This window comes from Bison bison, unplaced genomic scaffold (genome assembly GCF_000754665.1).
Source record: "Bison bison bison isolate TAMUID 2011002044 unplaced genomic scaffold, Bison_UMD1.0 scf7180017864472, whole genome shotgun sequence".
Lineage (NCBI taxonomy): Eukaryota > Metazoa > Chordata > Mammalia > Artiodactyla > Bovidae > Bison > Bison bison.
Window position 1 is genome coordinate 14098430 of NW_011495033.1, and position 13666 is coordinate 14112095.

The 13666-nt window shown below is 38.8% G+C and overlaps 1 protein-coding gene across 2 annotated transcripts in view; it reads left to right on the forward strand.

The window, feature by feature from the left end:
• Positions 1-13666, forward strand: part of TRIM37 (tripartite motif containing 37) — a 151165-nt gene that overhangs the window by 102652 nt on the left and 34847 nt on the right. For both annotated transcript variants that reach the window (XM_010861626.1, XM_010861625.1), the window contains exons 18-19: positions 17-208; positions 8919-9224. In XM_010861626.1, the coding sequence (XP_010859928.1) occupies positions 17-208; positions 8919-9224 (498 nt within the window). The remainder of the gene's footprint in view (positions 1-16; positions 209-8918; positions 9225-13666) is intronic.

Genomic DNA, 13666 nt, shown 5'->3' on the forward strand with positions numbered 1-13666 from the left:
TCTCTTTCTTTTGCAGGTGGTAACCATGGCTATGTGGGTGCCAGTAGCAGAATGTCAAGAAGAGCACACTTGTGCTCTGCTGCTACCAGTAGTTTATTAGACATCGATCCTTTAATTTTAATACATCTCTTGGACCTTAAGGACCGGAGCAGTATGGAAAATTTGTGGGGCTTACAGCCTCGGCCCCCTGCTTCACTTCAGCCCACAGGTAAAATATGAACAGTAATTTTCCTTTTTTCTGTGCTTCTCCAAAAGAATTCTTAAATTTAAATTCCGATATCTTAAGTGTTGGAACATGGTATGTTTCTGTCACAAATTGATTTTTCGATGTATTTTATAAAAATATATCAATTAAATCAGTTTTTTGTTATTGTTCAAAGGTATTTTGTACAAAAATAATGTCAAAGTGCCTGTAAAAAGGTTTTGATATGATTTGCCTTGTAGATTGTGACTACTGGGCAGTTTGATCCATGTGAATTACAGTTGTCCTCTTTGTGAATGGACTTAAAGTTTCGCAGGCCTCATGAGTACCTTGATGTCTAAGTGGGACTGTGTGTTAAGAAATAGAAGGTTTACTCATGCTTTGATGTTCAGTAGCCTAAAAATGTATACCAGTTAGCAGCAGTATTTTTAAAAATATTATTTGTTAAATGAAATTACATTTGTGTTACTGTAATATGATGTATACACTTACACAAATTTGCAAGTATAGTCACATGGGGACTTTTTAAACTTTAGACACAGGTTTTCCCATTTTTAAACTTACACCTGTTAATTTTATTTTTAAAACTTGGTTGTTTTGGATCTTTGTTGCTGTGCACAGATTTTCTCTAGTTGTGGACATCAGGGGCACGTTCTAGTTGCAGAGAGTGGAGGCTACTCCCGAGTTGCGGTGCACAGGTTGTAGGCACACAGGCTTCAGTAGTTGCAGCAAGCAGGCTCAGTACTGTGGCACACGGGCTCAGTTGCTCCACAGCACGTGGAATCCTCCCAAACCAGGAGTTAAACCCATGTCCTCTGCATTGGCAGGCGGATTCCTAGCCACTGTGCCACCAGGGAAGTGCTAGACATTTACTTTTAAATGGCATACTTTGAAACCATTTTTGTTGGAAAGCTTTCTAAAATAAACTGAACATTTTTCCTACCTTCCTAAAAAAAAAAGTAGTACTTTACAAATCAAATCCGTGATTTAGAACAGTGATTTTGATGCTTCTTTATAGCAGCAGAACTCACTTTTCAAGTAGAGTTTAAGGCAGAGCCTCAGTGTAGAAAACAGAAATAGAGCTGCTCTAGTGGAAGATAGATCAGAACTTGGATTATTTAGTTCTCTTTGTTCCTAAAGTATACTTCCTAAAAGCCTGGGTCCTCAGTTTGAAAGACTGTCTCCAATCAGGCTAAGAAACAGTTGCCTTTTTCTATCATTCAAGTACATTTTGTATTATGCTGGTACAAAACAGCACTTATCACATTATATATGATTTTTTTCTGAGGCATTTTTATTGTAGAAAGTTAAAATGTAGAAAATTATAAAGAGAAAATTTAAATTACACATAGTTCTTGTGATCAACAAATGCCCTTTAAAAAAAAACTTATTAGCAAAGATTTTGCTTAAATTATAACCATTGTTGTTTGCAAAGACTTAGTGAAGCAAACAAGTTCCGAACCTCCAGGTGGATGTATACATTGTTTTAACCTTTTTGAAGGAAAATTTTGTAGTAGATGTAAAATACCTCTATCCTTTAATCCTGTAACTTCATTTTTAGGAGTATATTCCAAAGAGAAAACAATCAGAGTTCTTTGAAAATACCCAACAATACAATTATGGTTGAAAAATTACAGTTGTCCAAGGAATAGCATATTTTATAGACAAGTAAAATATTGTTTTTGAAAAATTCAGTGTCAGAGAAAAGAATGTAAACTACATAAACAGAATAAGATCTCTGTTCTCTGAAAGTTTTCTATTAAAATGGATAATATAAATGAAATGAATTGAGTTTTAGATCAAAATGATAAAGTCTGTGACAAGGGGGATGGGGTATGAAAGAGAGAGGAAGAACAAGGTTTGGATTTAAGCATATTGAGTTTGACATACCAGCGGGATATCACAGTAGAGATACTCAGCAGATAGCTAAAAATTAAGACTGAAATATAGGCAGTTATCTGCCGAGAGGTGATGCTAAGTAATTAAAACGAAGGGAGTAGAAGATTTCAGGAGAAAGAGTTTCAAGAAATCCTTTAAAAGGGCTGCTGCTAAGTCCCTTCGGTCATGTCCGACTCTTTGTGACCCCATAGACGGCAGCCCACCAGGCTCCCCTGTCCCTGGGATTCTCCAGGCAAGAACACTGGAGTGGGTTGCCATTTCCTTCTCCAATGCATGAAAATGAAAAGTGAAGTCGCTCAGTCGTGTCCGACTTTAACAACCCCATGGACTGCAGCCCACCAGGCTCCTCCATCCATGGGATTTTCCAGGCAAGAGTACTGGAGTGGGGTGCCATGGAACATAATTATGGTGAACATCTGTTGTTATTGCGTGTGTGGAAGATGAGCCAGATGAAGAGCCTTTGGAGAGGAGAGAGAAGAGAGTCATGGAAGCCAAGTGAAAAATGACCTTTCTGTGAGAGGGTATTTAAGGCTAACGTTACAGAAAGATCCAGGTTTCTTTTATTAAAATGCTTGCTTGAATTTTAGTGTTCATTTTGTATTCTTTGTGTATTCTTTCCTTCTCGATCTGTATGTTTTCATTTCCGTTTCTTGTCTTATTGCATTAGCAAGAACTTCCTGTAGCGGTTGTAAAGGAGTGGTGAAAAGATGTCCCTGATCTTGATGGGAAAGCGTTTAAGTTTCTCACCAGAAAGTATAATACTAGCTGTAAATTTTCCATAGATATTCTTTTATCAAGCTGAGAAAGTTCCCCTCTATTCTGAGGTTTTATTGTGAATGGTTGCTGGATTTTGTGAAATGCTTTTTTTTTTTTGCATCTATTGATATGATGTAAATAGATTACATTAAATGATTTTCAAATATTGAATAAGCCTTGTATACCTGGGATAAATCTCATTTGGTTGTCATGTATGGTTTTTTAAATATATTGTTTAATTCAGTCTGCTAATAGTTTGTTGAGGGTTATTGGTATCTGTGTTCGTCAGAGATACTGGTCTGTAGTTTTCTTGTAATGTCTGTCTGACTTTGATATTAGAATAATGCTGGCCTCATAGATTCAGTAAAGAAGTATTCCCTCTGCTTCTTGTGGAGACTGTAGAGAATTCTATAATTTCTTCTTTAAATGTTTGGTAGAATTCACCAGTGGATTGATTTGGGCCAGATGCTTTCTGTTTTGGAAAGGTATTGTTACTGACTAAATTTCTTTAATATATACAGGCCTATTCATATAGTCTGTTTTTTCTTGTGTGAGTTTGGCACATTGACTTTCAAGGAGTTACATCTAGGTTATCAAATTTGTTGGCATGGAGTTGTTCATAGTGAATACCTGTCACGTATCAGGCTTACTCTAGGTTTTTGTTCTTAACCACTGTTTCATAAAAGGGACATCATAAGGGGCATCAGGGTATGAACAACAGATAGTGTGGCTGAACCTGATTTTGAGGTACGCGCAGTGGTAGATAGAAAGGCAAGTTGGATCTGTTCTGTGAAAGGCTTGCCCGAGGAATTTATTCATAGTGAACAGTGGGTAACCATTGTTTCAGTTTAGGAATAGTTTGATTTAAACTATATTTTAGAAAGCTTGCAGTGTTAAGAAAACTATCAGAAAGGAAAATTTAATCAGGATACAGTTGTAGATGTTTATTGTCATTCCCAGTATGAGAGGACAGATTCATACGTTTCTGTGTATTTTCTCAGTCATTATAACGTGTGGAGCTGGGGTAAGATCTTCAGGATTTTTTGGCATTATAAAAATTCTTTTAAACCTCTAGGGAACAGATTAACCTGGGCAGTGGAGAAGTAGTTTACTTAGAGCAAAGAGTTATACTTGCGGAGGTAGAGTTTATGGGGCTTGGCAACTAATTGTAATACGGTAAAGAGGACTTTCCAGATGGCTCAGTGGTAAAGAATCCACCCACCAACACACGAGGCGAGTTTGATCCCTGAATTGAGAAGATCCCCTGGAGGAGGAAATGGTAGCTCACTCCAGTATTCTTGGCCTAGGAAATCCCTTGGACAGGGAGCCTGGCACTCTACAGTCCATGGGGTCGCAAAAGAGTCGGACACAACTTAGTAACTAAACAGCAACAACAACAGAGCACTCTGAAGTAGCTTAGGTTACCAGAAGGGGGGTGGTGGGATGGACACTGAAGTCTGAAGGAGGAGCTGTGGATAACTGTCATTCTTGAAAGAGGCGAATGAGTATTATAGATGAGACTCTCAGTTCTTAACCTTATAACTTGACAGATTCAGAAAGGCTTCTCGTCCTCAGTGCGGTGAGTATCCTTGTCAGGCTCCTGTGGTACAAGATTCCATAGCACTTTTACACTCTCCCGTCTTGGCACTTACCACACAGTACTGGAATGGATTTTCATTTTTTCTCAGCTGGACTGTGAGCTTTGTGAAGGCAAAGACTGGGTGTTTGCCCTGTTCACTCTTGTATCCCCTACCTAGCCCAGTGCTTAGCATTTGATTGGGCTTACTTTTAAAAATTCTTGTCAGTTTCTAGTAATAGTAAACTAAATCATGTGGGTTAATACAGGTTTTCTTCTTTAAGTCCAGATAGATGTAGGGTGGGACATGATAGCCACAAAGATTTTATTTAGCAAAACATTTTGAATATTTTGTGCCATAGGCTGCATGGCCTAGAATGCAAAGATCACTAAGATGTAATCTCAGCCTCTAAGTTATTCACATTCTACTTGTCTGTCTTCCTTACTGTAATATAGTGTGCTCTACAAAATTAGGTAAGAACTGATTTGAAAGGAGGGGAGCAATTGGTGTGTTTAGGTGCTTGAAGAAGGAGACATTTCCGATCAGACCTGGTAAGTCTGAGTTAGCAGCAAGAGCAGAGGGAAGAGAACATGTGAGAAGGGTGAGGACAGAGCATGGCTGCCGAGCGGAGCTGCAGGACTAGGGGCACTGAGCCACCGAGAGGCAGAGGGGAAAGCCGCGGAAGTGGGGGTGGCATCAGATCATGCAGGGCCTGTGTGCTCTACTGATATTTCCTCGGTGATCCTAAGCAGGAATGTAACATCTGATTTGGGTTTTAAACACTGCTGTGATACTTTGGTGGACAGGGGGTTGAATGGGAGCTACGTTGTGCAGTGCTTTCATAGCCATTGGATCTCCTGAGCCTCAGGACAGCCCTGTTACAATATATATTATTGTCTTCATTTCACAAATAAATAAATGGACTCAGAAGCTGGAAGATTTAAAGAAAGTTACAGCAATTAAATGGTTGATCTGAGACCAAATCCTGGGTTTCTAAAATCTCTCCTAATAGTCTATTGTGAATGCTTTCAGCTGCAAGTAGCAAAATCATGCTAATCGTGCCTTAACTAACAGGAATAAAGGCACTTTGTTATACATACTCCATCTGGAGGTTAGTGATTCCACGTGCATCAGGTATTTAAAGGCAGGGCAAGGGACGGTCTTCCTGCAGTTTCCTTGCCTCTTCTGGCATGACGTTAAGATGACTGCCACAGTTTCAGGCATCATTTAGGCACAGGAGTGTGTCACTATCAGGAAAGAAAAGATGGGATGTAAAAGACCTATTCCTGTGATGCTGGAGAGCAAAGTATTAAGACTCTGGAGGCAGACTCCTTGGTTTGAATTCAAGCTCCTCTACTTTTAGCTGTATCCCCAACATAATAAAATCTCCCAGTCAGAATGGAAGCTCTCTCTCCCCTCCCCCCAACTTTGGCTGAAACTCTTAGTCATGTGCCCACTCTAAATGCTCCAAGAGGAATAAGCTTAGACCAGTCGTAGGCTCGTACCCTCTGGGGCCAAGCAAAGGACAGCTCTCATTGCCCTCAGCAGTGCTGGCCTGCCTAACACCTAAACACAGGCTGGGCTCTGCGGGCATGGTGGAAGTGAGGGAGTGGCTGTTGGAACACACCGTGGTGTCTGCCTTTTCCCTCTCTTACGGCATGGATTGTTGCAGTGTGTGAGCAGGGTCAGCTGTCATTCCTGCTAGGAAAGGACTTGTTCTTCTGTCTAGTTAGGGTACCTCTTAAGGAGTTTAGGGGTGTTTTTGGGGGTGAGGAACTTGATTTCTTCTTGCTTTGAGTCAGTCATAATGTTCTTTGATTTCCAGAATCCCTAGATTTCCAGAATCTTTTCTCTTTCCTGCATAGAAATTGTGTGTTTTTCCTTGCTCATTTCTCTCTTTAATATTTGAGTTGGGGAAAAGAAATTAAAAACAACTTCAACTACTTTCTCTTAGAAGAAACAAAGTATTATTAGTTTAATGACCGCAAAGACTCACTGACAGGGAAGTAATTTTTTTTTTTTTCAATGATATTCCATTGCACTTAATGGAGAAGGCAATGGCACCCCACTCCAGTACTCTTGCCTGGAAAATCCCATGGACGGAGGAGCCTGGTGGGCTGTAGTCCATGGGGTCTCGAAGAGTCAGACAGGACTGAGTGACTTCACTTTCACTTTCATGCATTGGAGAAGGAAATGGCAACCCACTCCAGTGTTCTTGCCTGGAGAATCCCAAGGATGGGGGAGCCTGGTGGGCTGCCGTCTATGGGGTCGCACAGAGTCAGACACGATTGAAGCGACTTGGCAGCATGGCACTTAATACCTGCATCCACATTGGATAACAGTTCAGTAAATCACCTTTTTAAAATGAGTTAGACTGTATATTTTATATACTATGTATAACATAGTTGACTAAGTGTTTGGCTTCTAGGTTTATGCTTTTTCTGTTTTTTTTTTTTTTTTTTAATTGTGAACATACTAAAAGCTCTGTATAGAAAATTTGAGAAAAGTGAATAAATATAAAGAAGAAAGCACATTTAGAGTTAAATGTATAATTCAGATTTGAGTTATTATAATGTGAAGAAATAGAGAAAAACAATAGAATGGGAAAGACTACAGATCTCTTCAAGAAAATTAGAGCTCCCAAGGGAATATGTTACGCAAAGATGGACACAGATGAAGAACAGAAATGGCAAGGACCTAAGAGAAGCAGAAGAGATTAAGAGGAGATGGTAAGAATACACAGATCTATACAAAAAAGGCCTTAATGACCCAGATAACCACAGTGATGTGGTCACTCACCTAGTTTCAGACATCCTGGAATGTGAAGTCAAGTTGGCCTTAGGAAGCACTACTACAAAGCTAGTGGAGGTGATAGAATTCCAGTTGAACTATTTCAAATTCTAAAAGATGATGCTGACAAAGTGCTGCACTCAATATGCCAGCAAATTTGGAAAACTCAACAGAGGCCACAGGACTGGAAAAGGTCAGTTTGCATTCCAATCCCAAAGAAAGGCAATGCCAAAGAATGCTCAAACTACCATACAGTTGCACTCGTTTCACTTGCTAGCACGGTAGTGCTCAAAATTCTTCAAGGTAGTCTTCAACAGTATGTGAACCAGGAAGTTCCAGATGTACAGGCTGAAACCAGAGATCAAATTGCCAGCATCTGTTCAATCATAGAAAAAGCAAGAGAATTCCATTAAAACATCTACTTCTGGTTCATTGAGTAGGCTAAAGCCTTTCACTGTGTGGATCACAACAAACTGTGGAAAGTTCTTCAGGAGATAGGTATACCAGGTTACCTTACCTGCCTCCTGAGAAACCTGTATGCAGGTCAGCAAGCAACAGTTAGATCTGGATATGGAACAACAGACTGGTTCCAAATTGGGAAAGAGTATGTCAAGGGTGTATATTGTCACCCTGCTTATTTAACTTATATGCAGAGTACATCATATGCATTGCCAAACTGGATGACTCACAAGCTGGAATCAAGATTGCTGGGGGAAATATCAATAACTATGGATATGCAGATGATACCACTCTAATGACAGAAAGTGAAGAGGAACTAAAGAGCCTCTTGATGAGGATGATAGAAGAGAGTGAAAAAGCTGGCTTAAAACTAAGATCGTGGCATCCGATTCCATCACTTCATTGCAAATAGATAGGCAAAAAGTAGAAACAGATTTTATTTTCTTGGGCTTCAAAATCAGTACAGACAGTGACTGCAGCCATGAAATTAAAAGATACTCCTTGGAAGTAAAGCTTTGACAAATCTAGACAGCGTATTTAGAAAGCAAAGACATCACTTTGCCAACAAAGGTATGTGTTGTCAGAGCTATGGTTTTTCCAGTAGTCATGTATGAATGTGAGAGTTGGACTATAAAGAAAGCTGAGTGCCAAAGAATTGATGCTTTTGAGCTGTGGTGTTGGAGAAGACTCTTGAGACTCTCTTGGACTGCAAGGAGATCCAACCAGTCAATCCTACAGGAAATCAACCCTGAATATTCATTGGAAGGACTGATGCTGAAGCTGAAGCTCCAATACTTTGGCCACCTGATTGGAAGAGCTGGCTCATTGGAAAAGATCCTGATACTAGGAAAGATTGAAGGCGGGAGAAGGGGGCGACAGAGGATGAGACGGTTGGATGGCATCACCAACTCGATGGACACGAGTTTGAGTAAAATCTGGGAGTTGGTGATGGGCAGGGAGACCTGGCGTGCTGCAGTCCATGGGGTCGCAAAGAGTTGGACAAGACTGAATGACTGAACAACAACTAAATGTGACCCAGATTTTAACTTTGTAGGTGTGAATAGAGTTATGATACTTGTATCTGTTTTCATTAATTGAATTTAATGCATGCTTTTATTGTTGGTACCACCTAAAGAGCTTTAGGTTACTTGCACCTCAAATTTGCCTATATGCACAGAATGGCTTCATGAATGTTAAGGTCTATGTTAATGTGACTTGTTACTTCCTCTCTGCAGCATCGTATTCTCGAAAAGATAAAGACCAAAGGAAGCAGCAGGCAATGTGGCGGGTTCCCTCTGATTTAAAGATGCTCAAAAGACTCAAAACTCAAATGGCTGAAGTTCGATGTAAAGCTGATATAAAGAACACACTTTCAGAAATAAAGAGCAGCAGTGCTGCTTCTGGAGACATGGCAGCGAGCCTCCTTTCTGCTGACCAGGCAGCCCTGGCCGCATGTGGGACCGAGAACTCCAGCAGATTACAGGAATTGGGAATGGAGCTCTTGGCAAAGTCATCAGTTGCCAGTTGTTACATACGAAACTGTAAGTGAAAAAGATCCGCTTAGTTTTATTTCTCCATGTGTCATTTGGGAAACTCGGGGAGAGGTTATTTTCAGAATAATAATATTTAAATATCTCCCTCAGTGTTACTTAGGACTACAAATACATACAGCTTTTTCTTCCATCCAAAACTGACTTTGTATATTTTCTGCTATATAACAGAGTTAACATTTCTTGATTGCTTATTCTGTATTGGGCAACAAATAAGACAAAATCTTTGCTCTCATGAATCCTGCATTCATTACTCATGTGATAGGAATTGGACATTAAAATGTGTAGACAGGTAAAGATTATTTCTGTAGATAAAAAGTCCTGTGAATTCCACAGCAGAGGAGTGGGGTGGGGAGAGCAAGTGAAAGAAAGTCCCTCAAGAGGCAAGCGTTGAACTGACACCTGAAGGTTGAGGAGTGGGAGCCGTGCGGAGGTCTGGGGGAAGCATTCTTCAGGGTAAACAGAACGGAAAATGCAAAGTCACTATCAGGATTCACTCTACATGGCTGAAGGCTGAAGGAAGGCCAGTTTGGCTGAACATGGTGAACTAAGCAGAAGTGAGGATAACAGGAGATAAAACGTCAGAGAGACAGGATCTTGATCAGGTGCAGTTGCTAAGTTGTGCCTTGACACTTTGTGACCCCATGGACTGTAGCCCGCCGGGCTCCTCTGTGGGATTTCCCAGGCAAGAATACTGGAGTGGGTTGCCGTTTCCTTCTCTATTAGATCACATGGGTCTTATAAGACCTCAGTAAGCAGTTCGAGTTTTATTCTGATTTTGGGGGGAAGTCTCTAGACAATAAAAATCAGAGGGGTGTTTATGATCTGATATACTTCTAAAACAAAGATTGCTTTGTTGTGTGGAGAGGGTCTGAAAAGGATTGAGAGTGGAAGTTGTGAGACCAGTTCGCAACCTATAGCAATAGCTTGTATGAAATACTCTGACTTACTCGAGTTTCTGCACTGAGTAGGTGGACTTGCTCATAGTCTAGCAGCCTTTCTTTACCGAGGTTCCAATCTTTTTTTAAGTCTCCCAAGGATGATATATAACTCGTGCTACTCGAGATACACAGGAGAGAAGTTCATCTGTTACATACAGTGGATATTTTAAACCATGAGGGCTCAGTTCTTTCCCACAAACCTGGTAAGAAAGGGTTTAGGAAAAGAGAAAAACTAAGAATGATGTTTAAGTGTTTGGTCTAGGCAACTTAGTGACTGGTGGTATCGTTAACTGAGATGCAAGTTAAATAGGAAGAAGCAGGTGTGGGATGGTGGGCCATAGGGGTATCATGGCAGGAATTTTTTCAACATGTTTGGTTTGAGATGTCTGCTAGATCCAGTAAAATATCTCACAGGCAGTTGAATGCTTTCGTAAATCTGAAGTATATGAGGGTAAAGCTGGATATAAACAGTTGGGAGTCAGCAGTGTCAGATGTTGTTTAAAACCAGGGATCAAGTATGAAGGGAGTTTAAATGGAAAAGAGAAGTTTTGGTTCTGGGCACCTAAACATTTAAAGGCCTGTTAGGGAAGGTAGCAAAGGAAATTGAAAAGAGCAATCATAAGGTAGAGAATAACAAAAGAAATGAAATCTCAAAAAAAAATTTTTTTTAATGCATCTCAAAAAAGGTGGAGTGGTTGTCTATCATTGAGAGGCATCAAGATGAAGGTTGGATGTGCCTTTTTGGAACCATTCCCATGGAGGGGTATAGCAGAAGTGCATGAGTTGGGAAACCAGAGCATGACTGCTCGGCTCCTTCAAGAAGCGTCATATAAATTGGGTGGTTCCTGGAGGGGTGGTGGAATTAGGAAGGAGTTTGACATCTGTGTCTTGTTTTCCTTTTCTTAAACATATCTGCTTTTTTTTACCTGGATTTTTTTGGTGGTAAAATATATATATTAATAACATAAAGTTTACTATCAAACTTGTTTTGTTTTTTTGAGAAAAAAAAGACTCCTTTATTTTTGTCATTTTTCTCTCCTTTTTTCTTTTAGTTTTATTGAGATGTAATTAACCTACAGAACTGTATAAATTTAAGGTGCGTAGAATAGTGATTTGGCTTACATGCATCAAGAAGTGATTACCACGATGAGTTTAGGGAACATCCATCCTTTCATAGATAAAAATTTTAAAAATAAAATTTTTTTTCATGTGAAAATACTTTTAGGATGTATTCTGTTGACGGTTTTCATATACTTAGTTATTGTTAGCTGTATAATTCAGTGGCATTAGATACATTTATGCTGTTGTGCAACTATAACCGCCATTCATCTCAACTTTTTCATCATCCCAAACTAAAATTTTATATACTTTGAGTAGTAACTCGGTATTCCCGGTTTCCCATACTCTCTGGTAACCACTATTATACTTTCTGTTTCTATAAACTTGATTATTCTAGATATCTCATATAAGTGGAATCATACAGTATTTGTCTTTTTGTGTCTGACTTATTTCACTTCAGCATAATTTCTTCAGTCTTCATATTGTAGCAAGTGTCAGAATTTCATTTCTTTTTAAGGCTGAGTAATACTCCCTTTTATGTATATGTATGCTATAGTATGTTTATCCATTCATCTCTTGATGGACATACGGATTTTTCCCACTTTTTGGCTATTATGAATAATGCAGATATGAAAATGTATGTGCAGCATCTGTTCAGGTATCTGCTTTCATTTTTTTGGAGGGTATTTACCTAGAGTGTGATTGCTGATTCATATTGTAATTCTGTGTTTAATTAAAAAACATTATTTTAATCATGATAAATTTTACCACATTTTATTAAAATAACCTTTTTAAGTGTAGTTATCATTCCAATTTTAGTATATGTGCTGCCGAAGCGAGCACTAAGTGTAGTTATCAATGGCATTGAATATTACATGCATATTGTTGTGCTACCAATGCCAACATCCACCCACAGAACTTTCTTTTTATCTTGAGAAACTGTCTCCATACCTATTAAACGATTGCTATCTCTTCTTTCTCTCTCGATCCCCTGGTAGCCGTCTATGAATTTGATTACTCTGGGTACCTCATATAAGTGGAAACTTATTTTATTTGTGGTTGGATTATTTCACTTACCATAAGCTTCTCAAGGTTCATCCATGTTCTAGCGTATGTCAACATTTTCTTCTCTTCTATGAATGAATGCATAATATTCCACTGTGCGTTTGTTTTGATGGATACTTGTGTTAATCATGTATGTGAGGCTTTACTTCTGAGCTTTCCATATGTGTGTTTATTAAAATGAGATATATTAATGCTGGATACTGATGGCAGTAATATAGCAGAGATGAATAGGACAGGGTAATTGCCAAATACATAGAATTCTTTTGAATAGAGGTGATGATGTAGTCGAAAAATGAGTAAAGGTATGATTAAGTTATTAAGGTAAGAAGAAATACCAAAGGACGATAAATATATTAAAAGATACTCAACCTTATCTAGTTGTCAAGGAAATGACAATTTTAAACCAAAAGAAGTAAAGCTTTTTGGATGGACTTCTGCAGAAAACTTGTGTTACATGTTTCTTCACATACTTCCCTTGTTGTCACTTGTTTTTGTTTTCTGCTAAACATTAAGTTTTAAATTATTTATTTTCAACATCTATTAATAGTATTCATTCTTTGAGGGTTTAATGTTTTAATTTGAAGGCCTTTTCAGCTCTAAAACAACACTTAACTTTCTTGATTCTGTTTTTATTTTTTAACTTTTTTACATTTAGTTCATTATTCCATATGTAACTTGTTTTCCATGACAGTGTGTAAATTCAGTGTCCACCCTGCCCAACCCACCCACCAAAATGAAACATGTTTTTTGAAGAGTCTCTTCTGTTCAGCAAAATGAAATTCATTTTTTATATTATAGACCAAATTCTCATACTTACATAGTTCTGTTTTTAAATTCATTCATACAGTTGGACCAGGTGAAATTGCCAGTGGGACACTTTTTTAAAACCTACAAAACAGCAGTTTAGTATTGTTAAGCTAAATGTTTGTTCCGTTGTCTACCAGACCCACATTCCTTTTTCTTAACCACTGTAGTTGTATAGTTTATAATGCCGTGATATGTTTGCCTTCATTTTGTTTTCAAGATGTCTTTGATGGTTCTTACATGTTTACTTTTCCAGAAAAACATTTTGACTGGAATTATGTTACATTTAATGCATTAATTAACATTTAATTTGAGGAATTGACATCTTTTAAGTATCAAAGCATTCAAATTGAGTAATGTGGTGTTGCCATGTATTCAAGCCATCTCTGGTGGTTCAGATGGTAAAGCGTCCACCCACAGTGCAGGAGACCTGGGTTTGATCCATGGGTCGGGAAGATCCCTTGGAGAAAGGAATGACTACCCACTCCAGTATTCTTCCCTGGAGAATTCCGTTTTTCAGAGGAGCCTGGTGGGTTACAGTCCATGGGGTAACAGAGTCGGATA